Source organism: Besnoitia besnoiti, chromosome VII, assembly GCF_002563875.1.
Source record: "Besnoitia besnoiti strain Bb-Ger1 chromosome VII, whole genome shotgun sequence".
Lineage (NCBI taxonomy): Eukaryota > Apicomplexa > Conoidasida > Eucoccidiorida > Sarcocystidae > Besnoitia > Besnoitia besnoiti.
This window is the reverse complement of record NC_042362.1, coordinates 2,592,173-2,617,000: the sequence shown is the minus strand read 5'-3', so window position 1 is coordinate 2,617,000 and position 24,828 is coordinate 2,592,173. Positions and strand designations below refer to the sequence as shown.

Genomic DNA, 24,828 nt, shown 5'->3' with positions numbered 1-24,828 from the left:
CGCTAGAGCACACGTGTTCGTGTAACTTGTTTCGCAAGTAGACGTGGAAGTGTCGCTCACTGCCCAGTCGTCGGAATCGTGTCTTGCCCTGTGCGTCTCTCCGCATGCGGTTAGATGTCTCGTCGCCAGCAACGCCACCGCGTGAGAGACTGCGCGCCCGGGCCCCGCGTAGAAGACGCAGAAGTGTGTCTTCTTTTTTGGCAGCTCTCCACCGAAAGATTCTGAGCTTTCCAGAATTTTTGCTCCTTTTCTCGCTTTTTCGCCACTCGTCAGCTTTTCTCGCAAAGGGGCGCAGTTTTATTGCCGTTCTGGTTCGTCTTGGCAGTCGGCAGGACTTCGGGCCCTTGTGTGTAGACCCTCCTCCTCCTCCTCCTCCTCCACGTGCCTGATTTTCTGTGCACTTTTCCTGTTGAAGCCGTACAGAAATGGAGGCGTATCTCTGTGCCTCTTCGCCGCCACGCAGGCAATTCGCCTCCGTTTGCCCTGTTGCATCCCCCCTGTGTCTGGTTTTCCTCTCTGTCTCCAGCGTGACCGCCCTCCAGCTTCAGCCGCAGTCAGCTTTTCCTTCTGGCTCGTACGGGGCTGCCCGCGTCCCAGGGGCGTACATCAGCGTCTCTCCTTCGTCCGTGTCGCTCTCAAAGCTGTCTGCCCCCTCGTCTTCCCTCCCTCGCAGTCTCTTTGAGAAAGCTGCATCGGCGCCCTCGCTGGACGCCAGACTCCCAGCGGCGGCTGCGTACGCGCCGGCGGCCCCGTTCAGATTCACGGGGACTCTGTCAGGTTTCGGCTCTCACGCCGCCTTCTCCGAGGCCCGTGGCGAGCCCTCTTGCCTTTCTGCGCAGGCGTCAGGAACTGCAGCGTCCAACGCACAGTGCGCGGACGCAGAGGAGAAGCCGACGCCGTTAGCCCTCACGCTGCGGTCCTACCTGCGATGCCACATGTCTCTTCTTTCTGACGCGTCGCCGGCCTTCAGCAACGGAAACCTCATGTTCCTGTACCGGGCTGCAGACGCTCACGAACGCTTGATTTCTCCTCTGGAGCTGCACACGAACTCTCACCACCTCCCCGGAGCCGAAGCCGCCCGCGTCATGGCGACGTTCGAGCCCGAGGCCCTGGAGGCCGCGGTGCCTCCGGAAGCCGACAAGGAGAAACCCCCGCAAGACGAAAGGAAAGTTTTCGCCCGCGAACTTCTCAAATTCGAGGTTCGCCGACTCCACCGCCTCCTCCAATTTGCCTGCGCTGGAGAACTCCGCGGCGAAATCCTCAACAGAGACTCCACCAAAGTCATGTTCGAGCTGCTACAGGTAAGTGCATGTGCCCACGTTTGACGCCGAGCGACCGGCCGTTACGTTTCTTCCAGACACGTTCGGAAGCTGATCCACAAACATCCCTTTTCTCTGAAACGCAATTCCCTTTCGCGCCGTTAGTATGATCTCAAAGGACCAGAAGCCATGTGACCTCTAACGGCAGGCGTGGGCAGGTCTCGAATCTTTCCACGTCAAGGGAGAGGAGTCGCAGAGGAGTTGTCCACGCAGGGGCGGAGCAGGTAGCCAGAGAACTGTAGATGCTTGGAATGAAGAACAGGATACCTCCCACAGTAACGTGCCTGAAGTGTTTACCAATAAGGTGAAAATTCGCGCCTTTTTGCTGCCGACTTTGTCTGACTGCAGGAGGCTGGCCTTCCGCTGTCGAGCGTCTTGGAGGCGTTTGACCGCATGAACAAGTTCTACGAGGTAGGCTGACTAGAGGGCGATCGAGGCAACACACTCGGCTGTCTGTTTTCGCCTTGCGTTTTGGCGTGCTTGCCCGCACACCCACACGCAGACATTTAAGGTTCTGTTTCCGTAGGATTGTCTGCGCGAACACAGCCGACCCGCCCGCTGTGCAGAAGCGTCTCACCGTTCGCTCTGCTAGTCTAGGTAGATTTGCAGACTGCCAGCGCTACAGTCCTTTATGAGCAGATTGCGCGATCGGATTCCGCCAAGGTTTCCCTGCGCGCGTTCGTTGCCCGCTTACCGCCCTCCAGCGTGATTTGGTTCAGAACTGGACATGCGTTGCGAGAGATGCCTCTTGTGGCCCGGAGCAGCAGAGCAAAACGGTCACGCGCCCCTCGCAGCGATTTCCGCCTCCGCGTTTGCCGCCGTTCGATTTGCCATCATCGCACTTTGCACACATTACATCCGCGTGTGTGTGTGTATGGGGGGCGGGGGGGGGGACAGAAAAAAATGCCCGCGGCCGCGTACAAGACGCACTACATGCCGTCGCTCGACTCGCTGAAGTCGCAGCTGCTGGACATCCAGAAGGTACCGTCCCCGGAACAAACGCACGCCGCCTGGTTTCGAGATCCTCGCCCCTGCAGACACACACCGAGCGACACCGAGCCAGGCGCCTCCGATCAATCAGGAGAGGGCCGGGGGGAATGGCGGGGGGCGGCAGCAGAGAAGCAGCCATGTGTGGCCTCGCACTCGCGCCGCTCTAGCATCTCCATTGTAGAGGCCGATCCGCTCGTACGCGGCGTGTGCGGAGGGCACCGGTCTGCTGGCGTACAGGTGTTTGCTGCATGCAGACGAGGATATGTTCGTGCATCGTGGAAATGTGCAAGGTCGTCGCCTGCTGCGTCGCTGTATCCGCTTTGCAGGCCTTCGTCGCCGAAGAGAAAGCCGTGACCAGCCGCCATGTGCTGAGCGAAGTCACCTTCGAGCCTGAGCCAGATCCGCGCACCTTGACGCCGCTCCTCCTGGACATCACCACCATGGGCGACACACTCCGTAAGCGTGAGGGGGGCCTCTTCGCCGCCAGGTGAAGCAGCTCCCGTGAACGAACATCGCTGTGTGCGTGCGCATGAGGTAGTGAGGATCCCGCAGATACGCTCTTCCGTTTGCCTGTGCCGTTCGCGCAGCCGGCGTTGCCGCTTGGAACAAGAAGGCGTGAGAGCTCGCAGAGTATGAGGAGACAAGACCATCGCGGCGAATCCAAATAGAAGTACCTAAACACAGATTCAAATATATACGTTCGTTGGTGCAGTTGTGGCACAGTGGATGCCTCTATCGCCAATCAGAGCCGGAAACAGCCGGCTCCTAAACAGAGAAGAAGGATCCGGGAAGCGTAATCTGCCACGCAAAATCTCGCATCCTCGCTTCATACGTGGTGACGCCGTCCCTCGCATCCACCGAAATGCATATACATAGCTATATATTTCGGCATGCGTTGTTCATATATATAATATATATATTTCGGCGTGCGTTACTCAGTCTCCTCGCGAGCCCAGGAGACTACTGGGAGTGCCCTGAAAGTCTTCCTTGGCGGGTTTTTTCTCGCGGGCCGGCCGCGCGTGCCGATGTTTTCTCGGATCGTCGCGCGAGTCGTTGTCGTTCCCTCTGGAGACACCCGGGGAGTGGCCTCGCCACCAAACATCTCTCGTTTTGCAGAATGGAAATCAACGATGCCCATCGAACCAGTTCATAAATACTTTCTGTAAGTCTGTCTTCATTCCCATATGCCGGAGGGGCGAGAGAACATGTGCTGTCTCTTGCGGCTGCTCGGCCGTTGCCGATTATCTGCCCTGTCAGAGCTCACGAAAATTCCGGCTGCCTAGGAAACCCCAAAGACATGCCTTACTGAGACTTGCCGTATCAGATCGAACTAGAAATTCTACGAAAGACGCAGCTGGTCTTAGTATGTTTCCTTCACCTAGAGCTTGCACAGCACGCACGCGCTAGAGCCAGAAAGCCGCGCAGAGTCCCTCTCTGTTTCTTGCTCTAGAAAGGAATGGAGTGACGCCGAGCACACAATTCGTCTAAATAAGTGACAGCATATATATATATATACTACATGCAGGGCTGTCCTTCGACTATTCCGTTGGGCGGGTGCGTGTATATGTAAATATGTGTAAAGAAATCTGCGGCCAGGCAACAAGAGATTAAGACCTTCCCAAAATACGGCTACACGGGAAGCGAACTACCTTTGAATAAATATATTTATGTAACACAACCTGCCCTTTGCCGACGTCCAACGGATGTGTGGGAGATGAGTTTCGCGAGTCCATGGCAGCTTCTTTTCGAATTTAAGCAGGTTGAGGGGAAAGCACTGGACGCACGGAAATCGCGGGCTGCCTGTTGAGGATGTGCGGCGCAACGTTTGTTTGAGAAAACGTCAAAACGCATCGTGTCGTCAAGAAGGCACACTGATGCACGCGGGTGTTGCGATCTCAATGCAGAATCGTCGCACGTGACGCGCCACAAGGATGCAAATCACGATGCAGCACGCGAGTGACTATTTTGATTCTCCGACCTCTCGATGCGACTAACAAGTGCGTAGATCGAAGCATGTGGGATCAGCTTGATATGACATATTTTAGACGTAGACAGATACCTTTCTGTAAACGACTCCCTGCATCCGTACACAGGAAAACTTCTGCCTTGGAAAAACGGCCTGCGAAGCTTTGCAGCAAAACAAGCTCGCTGCACCCCGCAGTCCTCCCACCAGCTTCTGCGATTTTCTGCTCGTCACTGGGAGATATCGCGCCGCATGGACTTCTCATTTTCCCTTTCTATCGCCTCACACGCTCGTTGCGCCAAGCCGCCTAGCGGCAGGGATTCGCGCGCGCGTTGCTTCTCAGCTCGCACGGCTGCAAGGAAACTCTGCAAACTCCCTAAAGAGGCCTCGACGTGCGGCAGCAGGCGGTCCTGTACAGACAGCTCAAGGGCAGCTTGCTTCGGATTCGAAATCTTCACCGAAACAGACCCCGGTCTTCGGCCAGCCTCCGGCTTCGCAGGATCTCCTCGCTTCTGCGGAGTTGCCACCGCTTCTGCAAAGAAGCAGTCGACAGCCAACCAACAAGAAGTGCACAATGAAAAAACGTACAAACAGCGTAAACGCCCCTCCCAGACCCTCGCTCACCATACAAAAGCATACATTCATACATGCAAGCATACACCCGTACATACACACTTCAGTGCGGCGGTTAGTAAAGACACCGGGCTATGGGGCGGCGGCAGCGCTGAGTCGTCTATGCGTCACGCACGTTTCATATACATGTCCAATCACGTATAAATATATATATGTATAAATAAATATATGTGGATATATATATATATATATACATATGGACATGAGCATTAGTTGATGTGAGCCGCACTCACTATGCAATGCCTCACGGCGATGTGTGTCGGGTCACAGTCACCACGGGGAGTCTAGCGTCCGCTTACCGGCGATATCTTTCGCTCGTGCCTCGGCGGCTGCGAGGATGGCAACGGCGAACTGCCGCAAGTCTCTATCGTCGTCTTCTGGGACCGGCGCGAGACGAGGGAGGAACTCTGGGTAGTCGCTGGAGGCGTGCTGCGGAGCCGCGGAGCTCCGGCGGACACGGGCAGTTGGCTGAGAGGCCTCGACGGAGGCGATCTGCGCGTCTGCGCCAGGCACGTCTGAAACAGGAAAGGGTACATGAAAGGCGGATGCGTCTCTATCGCTGAATTCAGGCGACGCCAGGCTCTCCTCTGGAGCTGCGCCGAAGGCAGGCGCGTACAGCGAGGAGGAGAACGAAGACGAGAAAGTCGCGGAAGACGTAAAGCCGAAGGAAGGGGAGTCGGACGCGACGGTCGCCGGAAAAGAGGCCAAGGACGATTCAGCCGCGGTACTGGGCGCGTGGGAGGACTCTGAAGCGTCGAAGCTCCACATCGTACCGACGGAGAGCTGCCCAGAGGCCGGCGGAAGCTAGAACTACCATTCTATCCAGAATGGCGGCTAAAGAGCTAGCAAGGAGATACACAGCTGTGGAACTCGCGGGGCAAGCGGGACCCAACAGGAAACAGGAAGTAACGTGGAGACGTGAGGGATGAAGATGCGCAAGAAGACAGACGAACGATCACTCGGAACTCTCGCAAGGCGCGGAAACGTCGTGAGGCGGAGGCCACGCAGAAGTAGCTTAGGTGGAGGAATCCTAAGCTTGAAGTCATCCAGCTTTGAAGCCCCTCGGAGACATCAGGGCCAGGCACTGAGGAGGATCTCAAGTCCCTCGCTCAAACCCAGAAACGAATCGCAGGGCTTCGTTCTACTCGACTATGCGCCGGCATTCACAGCCTCATCAGACACGCTGCGTTCGTCGGTGTTAGAGGAGACGGAAACACAACGGCATCAGAAACTCTCATCAGGCAGCATGGCAGCACCAAGGCGATGGAAAAATCCCAAAAGAGGGAGAAAAGAGAAGAAAAAAGGGAAAAAAAGAGGCAGGGAAGGTAAGCGGGCAACAACGCGAACACGCAGGAATGTTAATCTGAGGGCTGAAGTTCAACGCGCATGGCAGCACAGTAAGGAAGAGAAAGCTCCAGAGAATAAAGTGAAGGCAAGAAAAGGAAGCCAGGGTCGTACGACGATGATTCCTGGCACAATATGTGAAAATCAAGATGAGGCGGGCAGGTTTGCACAAGACCTGGTGGGTTACTCACCGCCAGTCCTTGCATGCAACTGCTTTTCTGTTTGTGCGTTCTGAAACTTAGGGTGAGGCTTTAACTAGTGAAATTATCGTTTCTGCCGCACCGGCAACTCTCCGGTCTTTCCCTTGGTCCGTGGCGTTCTCCCTGAAGGTCTTCCGGGGACCTTCTTGGTTTTTTGCTTCGCTGTCGTGCCCCGAGTTCCGCATGGAAAAATAAAGACCGCAAACGACTACCTGAGAGGCACCGAAAGCGCCCACAGCGACAGGTCCATGTCATATTTTCTCAATTTCTTCCTCAGGAGCGAATTTACTACTGACTGACAGTTGGTTTCGAGTTCTTTCTGCTCCAGAAAAACTCCTACCAAACTCCCTCCCGAGTTTGTTTATCTTTCAGGACCTACATGCGAACAGTCGGAGTTGTCCGCGCCGAGTGGACGTACAGTGCGAATCCAACGCCGTGCCCGAGGACGTGTTTTCCGCTGCAGTTTCTGAGATTGGTCTTCAAGCGCGAAACTGGTCCACGAAGAGAGAGGCAGAGAGGCAGGAGTGTTGGAGCACGGAGACATTCAAGGACGACAAAGAGAGCGTCGCGGAGGCCCAGATCTGGGTTGAACAGACCCGATCTGCATCTGTGACCGTTCCCGTGGCTTCTTAGGACGTCTGATTCTTTTTAATGAACGTGAGGCCGACCTGGACTGCCTCCTTCAGCCTCTTCCCCGCATGCCGTGTGTGTCCCTCGTGGCAGCCTCACGTTTCGCGCACGTCGATCTGAATTCTCGCCCTGAACCGTCTGAGGTACCGCGCGTTCCCGAGAGAGGCGCTCTCACCGTTTCTCACCTAGAATGGATGTTGCGTGCTGATCTGTGGTCTGGTTTCTTTGGCGTCTTCCCGTTTTCTCTCCCGGTCTCATGCCTCGGCAGTCTATGCGCGCTCCATGAGGCCGAAGGGCTCCTCCTCTGTTTGTCGAGGCGGCAGCATGCACACGAAAGAGATGCGTCACCTTCATCTGCGCAGCGACGGGCAACTGCCGTCGTCTGCAGGCCCCGCTCCTCTGTCCTCCAGCCACGCTGGAGAGCCTTCCTTTGCCGCGAGTGCGCGCGCCAGCGACTCGAGCGATGCGCGGGCGGTGCCCTTTGACTTCCCCAAGGACGAAGAGGCGCCGAATGGTCAGCCGAGCGGCATTCCGAACTGGATCACGAGTCTGGAGGAAGAGCTCGACAAAAAGCTTCTTGTCGTGCTGCGCGACGGCCGCAAACTGATCGGCTTTTTCCGAACATTTGATCAGTTCGGGAACATGGTCTTGGAGGAGACCATCCAGCGCGTCATCGTGGATAACGCCTACGCAGACCTCTACGTCGGCTGCATGATCATTCGTGGAGACAACATGATTCTCTTCGGCGCCGTCGACGACACAAAACCCACGCCCCTCGAGGCAAAGCCTCTCTGCGAGGTCCTCGCCGCCCGACAAGAACGCGTAAGCGCCGCACTCGCATTTGTGGAGATCCTCATTCACCTGCATGCATATTTATATATTTCCATAGGTGCATCTATACATAATTATATATATATATATATATATGTCTGCATGGCTGCCGCCCACACACATACGGGGTAGCGTCCCGTCCGTCTACACGCAGACGGCGCTCGGCACTCCTTCGGGGTTCATTGTGTAGAGATTTATGACTATGCTACATGTGTGGAGAGCTGCGAACCTCATATTTATGTCGGACTGAACTGTGCAGAGAGCTAACGGCCGGAAGTGCATCTTGCTGCCGTCGGTCGGGTCTTTGAAGACCTCCTAGAGCATGGGACTGTATAATCGCACGCCACAAGCTCCCTATGGATCTGTCTCTGTTTCAATCGAGAGCGGCGCTTCACGCCTTTGCGACGTGCGCTTGTGCGTGTTGGTGTTTCCAGGAGGAAAGAGAACGCGAGAAGCGGCTGCAGGATAGGAACTGGTCGGCTGAGCGGCAGCTGGGCGCCGACTACGACGAGTGGTGAAGGAGCTCTGCCTGCTTCCTTCTCCAACGGACGCGAAGGGCTGGGCTTCAGCGAGCGCGGGGTCTTGGGGTTTTTGGCACTCTGCATCGGTGTCAGCGTCTCCCCTTCCTCCTCTCCTTTGTTTGATTGCGTGCGTGGTTGCCGCCTTGTTTCTTTTTTCGGCCACGCTCGTTTTTTCTCTGCTCTCTCTCTAGGCTCCTGTTCACAACTTGTTTTATTCAACTCGTATCGCTGCCCGGTCTGGTCCTGCGGCGCTCGACTTCTCCGCTTGTTGGTAAAACGCAGACTTCACCCGGCAACCCGAATCGGCTCGGCTGGAGTGGAGGAGCCTGTGTGACATCAGAAAAGCCTCGCGGCGACGCACGCTGTGCTCATTTATCGGCTTCACTCTGCCGAGCTGGCGCTCCACACCACACGAAAACCTCTCACAGCACCCTTGAATCGCAGCCTAAGCACTGCGCCTCAGTCAGCGCGCAAGGAGAGAGAGCTCACGTTGACTTCGCACTAGCCTCTGCGGTACCCGTCAGACCTGTACTCGTCGCTTTTTTTCTCTTTTACTCTGGCCTTCTCTGCAACAGAGGTTGCGGTTTTTAGACTTCGCTCGCGCTACCGCTGCTCTGTATTCTCTGCTAACTATCGCGTAAGGGGCAGCGCTCGAATGGATGGCCGCAGCGCGGCCTCTGCGTGAGAATGGGCTTCGCCACTGAGGAAAGCTTGCGTTTGCGTGCGATGGAGACGCCTCACTCTCGAACGAAACGTTCTTTCGAACTTCGTGAGGACTCTTCGAGGAGCTAACAGTGATCCACGAGCTACGAGCTCTTTGGGGGACGCGAACGAAGTGAAAGCTGCACTTCACGGGCGCAACGTAAAACTGCGGAGGCCGACGCTCGGAAAAGCGCAGCACTCTATTTAATAACGGGAACTGTCAAGTTCCACTTTGAGGAACCCCTTTTTCTTGCACAGGGATCATTCGCGTCAGGGATCGAGTGTCTTAGCGCTTCACGAAACGCCGCCATCTGTGGCTCTTAGATATCGGAATCTTTATTGTTCTGAGCAGCAACACTTGCGGTCTAAACTTCAGACCACGCCGTAGGACAGAGAGAGAGAGTCGCATAAACGCTCAAAAAGTCGCCATATGTGCTCGCGTCTGATCCACACCGGGGCACAAAACGCACTCTGTCAGAGCAAAGGCATTTTAGCCCGCGCCCAACCGGCCCCCTACGCTGGGACGATGTCGTGGACGCAGAGAACTGCTCGTTGTGAAACAAGATCTCGAGAGGAAGCAAGTCTCTAGGTGTCCAGAACAAACGAAAGACGTTGCGCAGCACGGATGGGTGGGCGCAATATCAGATAGCTCACATGTGTTTTTCGCGGAAAACCAGTGACATTCGTCTGTTCATTTCCAAAATAACACACCCAACTCGTCGCTCCCCGCCAGAGCTTCCAGGACCTCTCCCCCGCAGCCATCCTGCAGCCGTAAGGCCGAGTATCTCTTTTCTCCTTACCGGGCTCTCATCTCTCAGAGAGACTCTCTCGTGAGCGGTTGCTGGCTCCGAGGCAGCACTGTAGCCTCGGGGATTCGCGGGACGGTTGCATGACCTCTCTGACACACAAACGCACCTATCTTTTCCACTTACTCCGTGTTCGGCCTTCCTAGCTGGCCTCCGCAAGCACGAACGCCTAGAAGGCGGACAGAAAAAACCCTAGGCCGGACTCTCCGTCGTGACGCGCATACCGACGACTCTCCTTGTTCGCCCGTCTGCGTGGTGTCCCTCTCGAACGCCCCCTGCCCATCTGCATCGCCTTTAGGAGTTAGGGCTCACTCTAGTTCTCCGCGCTGCGGCCTCCGTGTCCTTCAGAGTTTTCAGCTTCATCCGGGACTTACGCTAGCGCCGCTTCTCTCAGTGGCCTCCTCCGACGGAGCAGGTGACTCTGCATGTGCCGCTGCGGCGGGTGGCTCTTCGCCTGAGGCAGCTTTCTTTCCTGCGCTGCCACTGCGCTTGCGTTTTGCCTTGGGTGTCGCTGCGCTCTGGCCGCCGTCGGCAGCCAGCGAGTCAAAGCATTCGTCGGCCTGTGTCACGCCGGCCGGCGCTTCCTCCACAACTCTTATCGCCTCGTCAGACTGTTCCTCGTGAACACTTCCTTCATTCACTTCCGCGGACGAGACATCGCCTTGCGGCAAGCCCTCCGCTGGCGCGGCTTCTGTCTCCTTTTCTGTCTGCGCGAAATCTGCATACGCACTCTCGCCCCGATCTGCTTCCGCGGCGGCGCGCTCTTCAAGCGCCTCCGTCGTCTCGTCTCCTCGCTCGAGCAGCGCCGGCGTATCCTGCACTCCCGCGTCGGATGAAGGCTCAGGCGCATCTGATGAAGTTGAAACCTCAGGGCCGGAGGCGGGCGGAGCCTCCAGTCCGGAGAGGCCGGATGAAGGCTCAGACGCATCTGATAAAGTTGAAACCTCACGGCCGGAGGCGGGCGGAGCCTCCAGTCCGGAGAGGCCGGCGCCGCCGCCCTCTTCACGTTCCTGCGCCCTGGCTTCACTCCGCGCCTGAGCGTCTTTGGTGTCTACCTTTTGCTTCTCTCTGTCTTCACTCTCGCCTTCGTGTGACTCTCCGTAGTTGCCCGCGGCCGCCGCCGCTTCCCGCTCGTCATGAAGGTTGCTGCCTTGGTTCAGATCGTCCCTGGGGCCTTCCGTTTCAGCTGGAGCGGTGCCCTCTTCCTCGCGCCCGCGTAGGGCTCCACTGGCCTCCGCGGCCTCGCCGTGTCTGCGGTCGGCGCCCCCTTCCGCCCCGGCAAGGCGGGCGCCGTCGGGTTCGTCTGCTGGCCCGCTGGAACGCTCTTCCTTGTCGTCCTGACTCATTTGGTCTGCGAGCCATTTGCGATGCGAGACGAAGTGAAACTTGTGCTCAGGGTGGAGGGCGACGAAGGCGATGTAGCGCTGCGTGAGAAAGACGTGCTTCGCGACGATCAGCGGCAGCTCAAGCATCTGCGAAAGGAACGAAAATGCGACAAACACTCGCGCATGACGACGCGCGAATGCCATCCGGCACACTCACAAGACAACCAGTTGGACCGCTGCCAAGTCGAGTGGCAGCCGAGCGTCGGTGAGCCGCAGCTGCGTGTAGAAGTGACTAGACGAGCGAACCCCCAGGCCCACAACAAGGCGGCGGAGGATCGAGTGAAAGGGGTTTCACAGCGGAGTGCCGAGCAGCGCGGATGCGCCAGAGTGAGTCGAGGAGACAGCGACCGGAGCGGGGAGTGCGTGGAGGCCGCGCTGCTTGGAGCCCCGGTGCCCCGATCGGTTGGGAGCCTTACCGGATTCGCGGCGAGATCCACGCCATAGACGCGCTGGACGTACATGCGCCAGTCCTCTTCGATGCCGACGAAGTCGCCCTCCGTCTCTGCTACCCCCGCGGCGCCTTTCGGGCTCCTAGCCTCTCCCTCGCTCGGGCCTAGCGCGGCGTCATGTGCCGCCATCGTGCCGCCGGCAACGCGGTCCTTCTTGCCGCTCGCGTCCTGTGTCTCGCTGGCCGACGGCGACGCAGGGGCGGCCGTCAAGCCCTCCTTCCCGCGCTGTGCGACGGCCTCAACAGCGTCGTCGAAGAACAAGGAAGGAAAGACCGAGGCGCTGACGGGCGAGCGGCCCAGCCCCGCGGCGTCTCGCCGCTGCCGGTAGAACCGATGTAGAACGTGATCTTTCCAGAGCGTGAAAGTGACATTTCGCAGTTGGAAACGGTTGAAGTAGACGAACGCGCGCGCCATCCAGGAAAAGGGACTGGAGCGAAAACACGCAGAAAACAAGAGTAACCCCTCAAACTTGAGATTTAACGCATCTGGACACACAGCGGGACTTTCCCGCAGCGCTGAGATCGGAGAAAGTGTCTCAACAACGCGACCAAAACATGGAAAGCTGCGCCAGATGCCTCTCCGCGTTGCAGCCCCGAGACACCTCACCAGGATTGCTGGGCACACCGATACCTTATTCTGGTTCACACAACATACGTGCCTGAGTATGCTGCAACCATATATTTATGTCTGTACTCCAGCGAGTTTCAGGATCACTACTTATTCGAGTAACCCCCTCCCACACAAACATTTATGCACACGCTTTCCTGAGCGAGGCTCACAAAGCGCACTTCGACGAGATGGCGTTAATCAGAGCCGTCAACGCAGGTTCACACGAAGCTCGCTGTCTGCAGATCTAATTAAATGCATATATATATATATATATATATATACATCAATACACGACTGGGTCAGTGCGGCAAAAAAGTAATTGCAGCGGTATTCACGGGCGGGTGCAGTAGGCGAGTTGCTTACTTGAGAGAAAGCCCATGGCGTCGGAGAGCTGCGTCAAGAGAAATTTTTCTCTTGACTCTTGAGGCAAGTGCTCGCTGAATCTGCTCGGCTTGCGCGTGGACCTGCTGCAGCCGGGCTTCGTCGCCCTCGTAAATCTCGAGAGCTTCCTTGTAGGTCTTCTGGAAAGACACCCACCGGTGCCCGCCAGCAGCCCCTTCGTCGATTGACTCTGCCGCGTTCGGCTTCTCGCCAGCTGCGGCGAGAAGATCCGTCGCTTCTCCACGGGCCTCCGCCTCGCCGTCGGGTGTCTGGGCACCGGGTGCGGCATTCGGCCCTCTCTCTGGGGGCCGTTCAGGCAGCAGGAGGAGTCTGCGCCGCATGGTGTTGTCTATCAGGTCACCCAGCACAGCGTCGTCGAGAGAAAGGGAGAGCTCTGCGTCCATGTTGTCTCTCAGCCTTCGTCCGAGGGACGCCGCCTCGCGGGGTTCTTGCTCCTTCTCCGTCGGGCTCCCACCTGGGTGTTCGGGGTCCTCCTGGCCCCGGCGTCCGCCCCCTGAGGCATCCTGCGCCTGGTAGACCAGAAGGCCGACATCCATGGACCGAACGAGAGGCGGAATATGTATCGAGGAGAACGCGTAGAACTGTTTTTCTTCTTCGTCCTCGTCCACGCCCCCTTCCGCTGCCTCCGACAGGGTGTCCACTGCCTCGGGGACGGTTGATCCATCCGCGTCCGCGAACCGCGCCCTGCTCTCCCGTCCCCTGCCGAATCGGGAGCGACTTCTGGAGAAGACAAAGCTCGAAGAATGAACCACTCGGGGCGTGCGCCCGCGGCGCCGTTCCCCGAAGAAGTCCTCGCCGCGGAGCAGTGCCTCGGGCGCCGCAAGGCCGCGTTGGCTTCGCCTCTGCGGGTAGCCTTTAGACGCCTCCCAGGGGTCCACCAAGGAGTTTGGAGGCTCGAGAAACTCCCTGGAAGCAGCTGCCAGCGACAGCGGCGACAGGCCTTGTGCCACGCCTCGGCGCCGCGGCCCCGAGGAGGAGACCCCACCAGCGCGTCGGCTGCGCACGCGGCCCGGCCACGTGCCAGACACCTCGGCGTCGAGGCCAGTTCTGACTGCGTCCTTGGGCCAGTCCCACGTGACCTGGGCCGCGCCTCGCGACCACCTGCGGGGGCTCCGCCGTCGTCGCCCGCCTCGCGCGTTCGCCCAGCGGCCGTCTTCGTTCATCGAAGCCTCCAGGAGTCCGCCCTCCAGCGCGTCTTCGGCGGCATCCTCCAGGTCTTCGCTCTCGATCGGGTCCTCGTCTCCCTCATCGTCGAGGACTACAGAGAGCGCGTCGTCACGCAGCTGGCTGCCGCGCCTCTGGGTGGGCAGCGGACGACCCCAGGGGTGTCGACCTGCGGGTCTGCGGAACTCGCTGTCTCTCGCGCCCCGGCTTCGCGGGGAGTCCCAGAAATACCATGGCAATCGCCGGTGGGGTCCACGCTCCTGTGGACCGAAATACGGCCGGTCTTCCCACATGAGGTCGCCGCGAGGGTCGAGGCCGCCGTCAAAGGCGTCTGTGAAAGGGCCTCCACGCCCGTCGGCGCCGAGGCTCCGGCCTCTGGGCCCGGGGGGACGCGGTTCGCGGCCACGAGTGGAGTACTCCGCAAGGCCGTCCGCCTCGTGGGGCCCTACATCCCGACGACCTTGGGACTCTCCGTCGAAAGTTGCACCGCCCCTCTCCCCTGCCCGGGGCGCGCGGCGAGCCCTTCTCGCCCGCGGTGAAGCTGCCGACGCAAAGGCGGTTGGGTCACCGGGATAGGATGCATCGTCCTCCCTTCGTCGCGCTCCAAGAAGCTCTGGAGAGTCCTCGTTCTCGAGATACGCCGCCGCCTCGTTCGCGCCCCCCTGTACACCTGGCGAGAAGGCTCCGCCGACTCCCTCTCCGTCGACTGCATCGTCTTCAGCCTCACTCCATCGCCCGCGCGGTGACGACGCGAAGTGCGGCCTGATTCTCCGGCGCCGAGTCGACGCCGCCGGCGCGGCCTCCTCGTCGGCTGCCTCCTCCCGGCGCGAACGTCTCTCAGACACCGGGGCACCAGGAGCTCCCGCGCCTCTTCGAAATCTGCCTCCGCCCGCTTCGGGCGCGTCTCGGCTCCAGTCCTGCACCCCCTGGCCGCGAGAGGGAGGAGGCAGCGAAGACGCAGAGACCCGCGGGGGCCTCCCCCTGCCTTGAGGGGAGACCTCGCCAGTGTCGAGAGCCGAAGACCGCGAAGCCGCGGGCCGCGAAACCCGCCTCGCAGGCTCCAGCGATGCGTCTTGGGAGGGCGCCTCCTCGTCAGGTAGCAGCTGCTCTGAGGCATGCGCATCATCAGGCAGCCGACGGTCAAACGCCTGTCCCTCGAAGAACCCAGGTCCCCCTGGGAGACCATCGGGGGAAGCGTTGACCGCGGGAAAAGCCGGAAGATCTACATCGTGCCTTCCGAAGAAGGGATCCTCTTCGGAGTCCCAGCCAACAGCCTCACCCTCGGGCAAAGGCGCATCCGCGACTGCGCGGAGAGCCGAAGGCGAAGCCCGCGAGAACGCAGACGGGCGCGGCGGGGCAGACCGTGGAAGCGCCGGAGAAGGCACGCAGGCTGAAGAAGCCGCGCAGAACGGCGACACACCAAAGGGCGGTGCACCAGCTGAGAGGCTCGACGCAGCTGCGGCTGGCGACACGGGAGACGATGACGCCCGAGCAGCAAGGAACTGCGATTTGACGAGGCCGGATCTCGACGCGCCTCCCCCGTAGCGACAATTGGCGCCTTCCGACGCCTTTGGGGACGAAACTGGGAAGGTAGGAGAGAGGCAAGAGGGAGCAGTAGACTCTCGGGAGCCGACAGAAGAAGAGGCGAGCGGTGCAGAAGAATGCGCGGCCTCAGACCGAGGCAGGGAGGCCACAAATGCGAGATGCGGCGACGGCCGAGAAGACGAGAAAAATACATCTCCATCGGTAACTTTCGTGGAGGAGCGAAGCGACGTGTTTCCTGTAGGGCCTCTGTCGCCGAAACGAATAGCCAGGGCCTGGGCACTGTGATGGCGGCCGTGGAAGCGTTCATTACTGAAGAAAACCGTCACGAGACACACAACCAAAAGACGGCGACGGAGCGATGCCGCTCTTCGCTTTTCGTCTCCTGTCCCTCCTGCGTCTGGAGTCTCCCAAGCCATCGCTGACGGCACGCGAAAGAAAGTTTTTTTTTGCGTTGCCCGCTCAAAAACGTCTGTCTGAAGCCGTGGAAAGCCCTTGAGCTCCAGTTGAAGCAACGCCCGCGTGAAGCGTCGGCGGAACGAGTTCGAGATGGGGAGAGACTCCGTACGGAGCCGCAGCTCGACAGGTGAGGAGGAGAGCTCACGAGTAGTAGGGGCAAACAACCAGACCCCAACTGAGACGATTGCGAGGCAAAAGTACCCTACTGGCACCAGAGCCTTGAGGTGCGTCCTGCGGGAACGCTACTCCGGGCGCTCGGAAGAGAAATTGGAGACTTGGCTTACTGGGTCTACTCAGGAATGGACGAGCTCACAGTAAGACTTTACACCCCCCCACAGAGGCACGCAGCTGAAGAATCGAGGCAATACAGAGACTGAAGCGCCGACAGACAAAAACGACACCTCTCTTGCGACTACGCGGAAGCCTCGATGCAGGCGAGAGAGAAGAAGATTATGGAGCCCAGGGAGACACAAGGCCTGAAGCCCACGAAGACATGACGCGCAAGACAGAAAGGAGGCGGCTAGGAAGTGAGCACGCCGCAAAAAAAAAAAGGGGGACCCAGTCTCACGTGCGGCTGGGATCTTACGAGGTTGAGAAGAGGGAAAAGAAATGAGGAAAGGAATGACAACGAGGTACAATGTTAGACGGCTAGAAGGGGACTACATGCTGGGAGCCCGAGACAGGCGAGACAGATACGAAGACATCGACGAGGGGGATTCGGCTTGACAGCTTTATGACATACCCACCAGGAGTAACATAGGCCGTGACGAGAAGACGAGTGGGAACACACAGAGCCGTATAACCAAATGGAGGCCGAAAAAAAAGCATCGCGGGTCGCTGGGAGAAGACAGGGGAAGGAGAGATAGGAAAACCAAATCTCCGCTTGTCTCACGCGCACGCATCGGTGACCTGTCATCCACGGAGAGTACATGTAGTCGTTTTCTCCTCACAGCTCGGCTGCAGAAGAAAAAAGCCCTTCAACTGCCACAGGCGATCGAAGCCCACCAGAAGACACTCGAGTTTGGCCTTTTCTCGCCTGTCCCTTTTCGGGGGAGCAAGGTACGCGCCGCGCACGTGTGTCTGGTTCCTGCAACTGCCGCCCGCCTGCGCGGGGGTTGTCGGCTCCTGAAGACAATCGGGCCTCGCGCCCAGCGGTAATAGTAGGCCTTTTGTGTTTGTAGGGAGCCAAAGAAAACACTGAAACGGCGAAACTCTCCCTGTGCTTTCTTCTCCTCTTTTTCTCCGTAAGAAGAGACATGATGCTAGTCACGGTGAGAGGCGTCACAGGGTTCTCTGTCCGGGCGCGGCGGGCGCTGCCTCGACGGCGTGCCGAAAAAACGATTGGACTAGTATGTCGGCGACGTGCTCGGGAAACCCACTAAATGCGCATGTGTAAAACGGACTCCCGTAGGCTCAGAGATGGTATTCCCCATCTCGGAACTGAGAGGAGGAGAGCGAATATGCGCAGAGCAGCTTTCCCTTCGGGGCCCTTGAGTACGGTGAGAAGCGCCGTCCTTCCAGCACACTCGCCCTCGGGCGTGAAGCTGTCACATCTTACGCCACGGGGTGGGATTCACATCTCACGACTATCTGCTGGATCTTCATACAGCTCCAAGCATCCATATGCGCCCCTACATTTATATATATGCACGCCTTTTTGACGCATAGACAAGAGGGACGTTGTAGCTCCGGCGTCGGTTCCTTGTCTTCCAACAACGACGCAAACACCATCTCACGTGGGGTGCTGCATGTGGAGGTGGCGCGGGTTGTAGCCGTTTGTTGGCGTTATGTAGACGAGCGGAAAATCCTAAGTGCACGTCGTGCAGGGGGATGATTCCCGTGGTATTGCTTTGAAACTCGAGCAGTGGCGTGGGGGAAGGGAAAACAGCGAATCGTAGTAAGTCTGACGAATTACAGACCGGTTTGCTTCCTCTGCGGCGCCCCATAGGTCCATTATTGGAGCCAGTATCGGCGCCATTGCTGTGTGAAGGAAGCAGTCGACGATCCCCCTTCTCGGATCCTGCTAGTCTTGATAGCGGCAACTCGGATTCCGCGCGGCATGCGAACAGCGATAAAAACCCGGTATGCCTAATTTCGGTCTGTTCGTTTCTTTCCGTCGACTCATCGTTTCTGCGGCAAACCAGGTGCATGTAGGGACGACCGGCGGCCGTTGTGTGCGATAGGATATTTCGCAAAGGCAGCCTGCCTCACCTCGGCGTAGACCGATTTCGCCGACTTTACAAGCTAGACATGTCTGGGATGTTTGTAGTGTCCCATGTGGCCTAGGCCGGTGCATGCGACAGTGTCGTTTGCGACAATAAACGGATTGTTCTCAGAGACTATCCTTCATGACGGATACAAAAGCCTCAGGGCGCAGGAGTTCGGCGAACGTGCCACGGCAGAAGAACCGCCAACTAGGAGAGCGAATGCCGAGATGCGAGTAAGTGCCCCCTGGTTTTAAGCCTTCAGAGGTCAACCCCAATGGCGATGACCAGGGTGTGGCCGTGCTCGGATTCTGCCTTATTTGTTTCTCTGTAGGTTGCAGTCTCTGTCGCATGCAACCCAAAGGCAACTAAGCATGCGAGTTCACGAGTCGAGCCCATGCTGCCAGAGAGTAGTTGCGGGAGCCGCAGGACCGAAGAAAGGACTGCACCGTGGTGAGGAGGCGGCCGAGTCGACCAAGCTGGAAGACGAGGAGGAGCGCATTCGATCGCGAACTGGTGGGGCAGGTATAAAAGTAGCGCCGATTAGCGCTCTGGCGGACTCTGGAGAAGCTCTTCCTACGCTTCTGTCCTTTCCGCATGGTGACGCCCAGATAACTAAATGTGTTTATCCGGGCTGTCCCTCTCCGGCTGGCGCCCCTGCCGAGGCTCGAAGCAGACGCCGCTTACCACGAGCGACTGGATGAGATTCAACCTTCCTGTCTTCCTCGAGGGTTTCACAGCACTATTCTATTTTGTGCAAGGTGTGTCGGTGCGTGGGCTCTGCATTTCCGATTCAACAGCTCCCCGCAAGCGCGACCTAGCTAGCTCGTTTTGCCGGCACGCTGTTGAAAAGCGTCAGAAAGCCAAAAAAGCACATCGGTTGCTATCTTCGAAAGCTGTGGGAAGACAGAAAAAATGCTCCAGTGTGCTCAAGAACAAACAGCTTTTCTTTTCCACGTCGACACTTGACACCGTGGCGGCGCTGTCTCGTCTGTCACAGAGTGAGTGTGCGCTGCATGCGGGCGAGAAAAAGGGAACGCGAAAGTGCTCGCTCTCTGCTCTGCATGTCATCTGGGTTTTACGTTGCTTTTCGTCATTTCCTCGCATCTCCTGTCTCCAAGAAGGCAACGGAACGGGAACAACTGACTGTATTGTGTCAAATGACCGCGACAGAAACGCAGCGGAAAACCGAGTGCTGGAGGATGCGCACCCGTAGTGCCTTCTCCGGAAAGAGCACACCCGCCCGTCTGCGTTCTGAAACTTCCGTGTTTGAAGAAGCACGCAAAACACAACTTCGTTTTTTTTCCGTCCCAGCACTTCCGGGAGTTCTGTTTAGAGACTTGAAGGGGCTACGGAAGGCGTCGATCTTGGAGAAAGGTCTGCATGCGTTCTTGGTCAATCCTGCGGCGACTGCAGGGACAGAATGCCGACCAGCCTGTCGAGAAAAAAGTCGAAGGAACAGTGACGGTTATTGTACTGGATCGTGGCTTTTCTAACAAACTGACATTGGTGGTTTTTCCTAGTGTATGTACACTTCGCGCACTACCACTTACAGTTTCTACTTTCCGTTTTCTCTCATTTCTCTCGTTGCGCGACGTCCCAGCGGGCTTCGCTGGTCTTGCTCACGCTTGTTTTTTTCTGTTCGGGTCGCGCCCTATCGTCGCGCGGTCCTCGTTTTTCGCTGGAGGCATTTGCTAGATTTAGTGGTGTTCTGATAGAAACGCGTCTTCGGCATAATTCACGTTTCAGCGTTTGAACCACGTCTGCTCGCCGCCCTCCACTCCTGCCAGTCACCTTCGTTTTTTCTCGATGTGAACCCGCGTCACGGGCTCGTCCCCCTTGCGCGCGTTTCGTCTAGGGGGTGTAATGTGACTTTTTTCCGCTTTTTGTTTTCTGGGCGAAGATGACGGGCTACTGGACAGCTTTTGTTTCGCTGATCTCGTCGGCGCCCGCCTTGCTAGGCATGGCGGGCGTCGTGTTTCTCGTGCTGGACTGCTTTGCCGTTTACCAGCTGAAGAAGATTTACTGTCCTTCTTCGTCGGGGCCCGCGCCGGCTGCTGCGGCGGGTTTCACAGTGCAGCGAGACGACGACGGCCAGGGGCTGCCTGCGGAGCCTCACACGGACTCGGGCTCAATCACTCCGCGCACGCGGTACCAGCACCCGCACTGCACGTCGCCCTACTTCGTGCCGCCCCCCGGCGACGACGGCTACGACTCCGAGCGGCGAGTGATCTCCCCGCTGTCTCCTGAGGACGAGGGGCCGTTGAGTTCGTTTCCCTCCAGCGCGTCGCACGGCCGGCAGCACTCAGACCTCCACACCCTCGCCTCGTCCTCGGCGCACACAGGCGACGAGGGGGACGGCGAGCGCGCGGCGGCGGAGCGCGCTCGGCGGAGCGGCGTTCAGGGGTGGACGGCGTGGCTGAAGCGCTGGCGGTTTCCCGGCTTCGGGGGCCTCTCGCGCTTCCGCGGCAGCGAGGCGAACGCTGGTCCTACGCTCGCCCTGCCTCCCAGCCTCACTGGCGGCCAGACGCGCTCCGCCTTCATGCTTCTGCTTTCCGCTGCGATCTTCGGTAACTGAGCCACAAAGATGCTCTGGGAGTGCCTGAATCTGCCTGCTTCCACCGTCGATGTTCTTTCGAGCCTAACGTGGCTTTTCGTCTTCTATATTTGGTATCTGCAAGCGGAGGCGGTGAGGACGAGGGGAAACATCTGCCGTGCTTCCACATGCAGGCAGGTAGCGTCTCATACCTGCGCAAGGTAGACCCGGCGATGCTGCCTCAAAAGCTGTGGGCGTGTGGAGGCGGTGAGGGGGGCGGGGAGGCGGGGGGGGGGGGGAAGGCAGAGTCCGGCTGAGTGGAGACGACGCGAATTTCGGGCGAGGCGATGCCGAATTTTTAAGCTGTCCGATTTTTTGTGACGTTTGCCACGTTCTCGCCGGTCTCCATGGATCAGCTCACCTTTGTGCGAAGTCACTCGCGAATTCACTTTTGTTTCCTGCTTTGCTGCGCGCTTGTTGCCTTGCTGTTTGCAGCCCGGGCAGTCTCGCTCTTCGTCATGGCCTGGATCGTCGCTGCAAACCCTGCGAAGGAGCCTGCGGAGCCTCTGCCTCTGGTCACTCCGTCTTCGCTGGCGTCTCCGCCCCTGTCGTTTCCGCTTGCCCTCGCTGAGTCTCTCGCGCTTCCCGGCTCCTCCGCCTCGTCTTCGTGCTCCGCAGTGTCTGCAGACGTGGCAGACGACGCGGCGGCGCCGGCCTTCCGCTTGTCGCTGGACTGCGAGTGGCTGCTTCTTTTCCTCGATTCCGCGCCTTCACTTATCTTCTTCTCGGCGCTCTCCCTCATCATTCTCTTCTGGGCAAAAATCTACTACGCCGTCATACTCGTCGCCTACCCGCGACTCGAGTAAGAGACCTACGCGCGTCCTGCGAGCTTCGCGTCCGCGCCGTGGATGTAGCTCGGGGTGGGGTGCTCATGTCTTTGTATTCGCAAAGGCCTGCACCACAAGCGCAGCACGTGTAGGGAGGTTCTTAAACACGACAGAGCGGCGAGGGTGTGGCTGCTCAGTTGTCCCGGGGGCCACGCCCGCTGTACGCGTCTCCGTCCCTCTACGGAGAACTTCTGGAAACATGAGTATGCGTGGCCGTCACCAGACCAACGCAGCCGCAGCGTCCAAGCATTTCCGTCGCGACACATTGTGTGCTGCGTGTGTATCTTTTGCCTCTCAGAAAGGGACCCTGGCTGTGCTCAGGCGGACTTCTCGCCTTTTTTCTGCTCTTTTTCTCAATGGCAGTGCTGCTGCAAGCGAAGCGCTCGGCCACGCGCGCTCTCCAAATCGCAACTGGACTCCTCTTCGCGCTCGCTGCAGGCGCCTTCTTTGTTTACGGCACCAAAGTGAGCTTCTTCGCCCGTGTGCCCGCTGGATGAGTCTCTTCGTCCCCGTGTCGGCTCGCACGTCCTCGGGAGGAGGGTGTTTGTCTCTGCCCGTTCTCCAGGCCGGTGGCGCCGCGGCGAGTAGCCGTCGGCCTTCGGGGTTGACTTGCATGTTCTGGGCAGCGCGCCCCTCTCTTAGGAGTCGAATGCCGACCCGGACGCCGCTCAAAAAGCAGAGTTTTTGCAGCATTCCCTGAGGGCTGAGAGATGGCCGGCGCTCCAAAGGACGTGCGGCACGCGGCAGAAGAGAGTGTCTGACTCGACAAATCCAACCCACCCAGACTGCCTGCACCTCGCAGCGTGTGTCTCCACGTCCGCTCTGGCTGGGCGAGCGAGTCGCGGCAGGCGGAAGGACACGCGCTCATACTCCTGCTCGACAACCAGCAGACCAGCCTTGCACGTCGCCCGAACTGCTTGGCTGCCGTCGTGTGCCGCCTGTGCGTCGCACCTCTCTCTGCTTCCATTGCGGCACTGTGCGGCCGCCGTGAGTGCGACGCTCCCTGCGCGTCTCCGTACCTCGACGCTCGCGCTGCGGACCTGTGTGCAGCCTAAAGCTGTGTTTCGGAATTCCGCTGTTGATGCCCCCTGCAGGTCGCGAAGAAGCTGTCTGAGCGCGGAAAAGCTCCCTCGAGGAAGAAAAGCATTGTCCGGCGGGTGAGGCTGCAGCTCCGTCGCTTTCACGAGACGAGACCTCAACGCGCTTTTCTGTCTGCGCACCTACGACTGGGCGGATGTGCGCGGGTTTGCTCGTCGCGCTCTGTTTCTCTGTCTCTGCGCCGCAGCGGTGAAGTGCAGCGGCTTTCGTCTGCGGGACGGAGACGAAAGCCGCGACCCCCACGTGGATGCATTATCAGTCACCGCGTTCGGCGAACACTGTCCCCCGAAACGTAGGGGACGACCCACTGCGGCTTGCGCGCCCGCGGCGTCCCTGCGGCTGCCTGCAGGTTCTGTTTCTCGCCCTGGTCTGCCCCGTCCTCTTCACGGCGCGGACGATCTTGGCGCTCCGCGGGCACACGCCGCCCGCCTCGCCGCTCCGGCCCTCTCTGCCGCCGACTTGGCACTCCCAGCCCCTCGTGGAGGCTGCCTTGGTAAGCGTTCACCCGTCTCTGCCTCCGGAACGCAGCGCAGAGGCGCTGCAAACAACAGCGCTGGGGTCGTCCGGAGGGCACGACATGCGAACGAGAGGGGTTGAGGCGCGCGCGGAAAGAAAGCGCAGAAGTGAGAGATTAAGCAGCGCGCGACTGACGCGGTGCGAGCGCGGACGTCTGTGGAGCAGCTTCGTTGGTCTCCATGGGGACAGGCGCCCTCGAGTCAAGTTTGCGTGCGCATGCTTTTTATCGGCCTTTGGTCGCCGTCGCTTGCTGGGCGCGTGTCTCGTCGCGTCGGGTGACCTCTGCATCGTCTCAGCGTCTGACGACTTTTGCGTCGGATGCTTCAGATTTACCTTGTCACCGAGTGGGTACCGGCGCTGTTTATCCTGGTGACCTTCTGGCACCGAAAGAGTCGCGCCGCGGGCGTCCGCTCGCATCAACAGCGGCAGCTGATGCAGATGCACGACCACGAGCGCGAGGTAGGCGACGATTGCTTGTTAATACATATATACATGCATGCATATGTAGATATATTAACAAATATTCGTGTGCAGTTGCAAATATTATGTGTAGATGTGTGTCGATATGTATGGACTTCGCATGAGTCTGCGGCTGCGTCGGCTTGTGAGCCTGTGGCGAGGCCGTTAGGGCGTGAGGAGCCAGCAAACGCTCACAGCTGCAGGCCGGAGTATCGACAGCAAATTGCGCGGCGAATGCATGTATCCCTTCACATTCTATGCAGTACCAACACGGTACATATATGTTTATATATGTATGTGCCGTGTTGAGTGGATATCTACATATGTATGCCGTGAGATATAGATCCATGCGCAGAGAACGGGAAAGAGAGCGCGAGCTGACGCGTGGCCTCTGGCGTGTTTTCAGCACAGCTTGGACTCCACCGTCGCAGCGCCGTTGATGCAGCAGAGCTTTTACCCTCTCCTGTCGCCACCGGCCTATGTCCAGTCGCCTGCGCTCTACGATTTGAAGCTTCAGAATGCGGGCGCGCAAGCGCCAGCAGGTGCTTGTGTCACTGGAGTGAGTCGAGCCTTCTGGTGCCAATCGTTATATCCCTCTCGCCGTACCCACGCGACTCACACCTATCGCTGCGTCTCCCGCTCGAGCACGTGCACATTGATTCACGTTTGCTCACTTTATATCCATATGTATATCCATCGTTCTATCTATCTATGCGCATTCTATCTTCAGTAACGTATATATATATATATATATATATATATATATATATATATATATATATATATATATATATACGTCATCGGTCGATGTACGGCTTCCTGCTTATCTCTACGAACGAATATGCATAGTTGTCTGATGCAGATTTGAATAGGCGTTCGTGGGATCCTGGCTCGGTTGCAGGTCTCTCGGGTTACTCTGCGAGTTGTTTTATTATTGGGACTTCTCGCTGCACGTCTGTGTCTGCCGCATCAGAATGCACAGGACGGGCTGATTTACCAGTCCTACGTGCCCCCGTATCCGCTGCCCGGAGGAAATCTGTCTGGCGGCTACGCCATGCCACATGGCCCGTACTACCAGCAGTACTACCCGCCGCCGACGCTCTAGAGATGCGAAAGTTGCGGAATCCATACGGTCCTTCTGTCGCTCTTTTTAATGACTCACGGAGCCTCAAAACGCAC

General features: G+C 58.5%; 5 protein-coding genes across 5 annotated transcripts; 3 read left to right on the top strand and 2 right to left on the bottom strand.

The window, feature by feature from the left end:
- Positions 1–425: 425 nt before the first annotated feature.
- BESB_079750 (uncharacterized protein) lies at positions 426–2,928 on the top strand (the record flags this gene model as incomplete). The annotated part of the gene is made up of 5 exons (XM_029366337.1): positions 426–1,301; positions 1,668–1,730; positions 2,217–2,300; positions 2,636–2,765; positions 2,897–2,928. The coding sequence occupies 5 exons, from the start codon at positions 426–428 to the stop codon at positions 2,926–2,928; spliced, it is 1,185 nt and encodes a 394-aa protein (XP_029217768.1).
- A 1,574-nt stretch (positions 2,929–4,502) lies between these two features.
- BESB_079740 (uncharacterized protein) lies at positions 4,503–5,673 on the bottom strand (the record flags this gene model as incomplete). The annotated part of the gene is made up of 2 exons (XM_029366336.1): positions 4,503–4,804; positions 5,205–5,673. 2 exons carry the CDS (start codon positions 5,671–5,673, stop codon positions 4,503–4,505), a joined length of 771 nt encoding a protein of 256 aa, XP_029217767.1.
- A 1,730-nt stretch (positions 5,674–7,403) lies between these two features.
- On the top strand, positions 7,404–8,428 carry BESB_079730 (LSM domain-containing protein; the record flags this gene model as incomplete). Its single annotated transcript, XM_029366335.1, has 2 exons — positions 7,404–7,901; positions 8,345–8,428. 2 exons carry the CDS (start codon positions 7,404–7,406, stop codon positions 8,426–8,428), a joined length of 582 nt encoding a protein of 193 aa, XP_029217766.1.
- Positions 8,429–10,298: 1,870 nt separating this feature from the next.
- Positions 10,299–15,909, bottom strand: BESB_079720 (uncharacterized protein; the record flags this gene model as incomplete). The annotated part of the gene is made up of 4 exons (XM_029366334.1): positions 10,299–11,411; positions 11,741–12,010; positions 12,047–12,200; positions 12,746–15,909. The coding sequence occupies 4 exons, from the start codon at positions 15,907–15,909 to the stop codon at positions 10,299–10,301; spliced, it is 4,701 nt and encodes a 1,566-aa protein (XP_029217765.1).
- A 4,147-nt stretch (positions 15,910–20,056) lies between these two features.
- Positions 20,057–24,754, top strand: BESB_079710 (uncharacterized protein; the record flags this gene model as incomplete). Its single annotated transcript, XM_029366333.1, has 8 exons — positions 20,057–20,723; positions 21,185–21,551; positions 21,875–22,040; positions 22,671–22,733; positions 23,024–23,167; positions 23,518–23,649; positions 24,056–24,208; positions 24,623–24,754. The coding sequence occupies 8 exons, from the start codon at positions 20,057–20,059 to the stop codon at positions 24,752–24,754; spliced, it is 1,824 nt and encodes a 607-aa protein (XP_029217764.1).
- Positions 24,755–24,828: the final 74 nt, after the last annotated feature.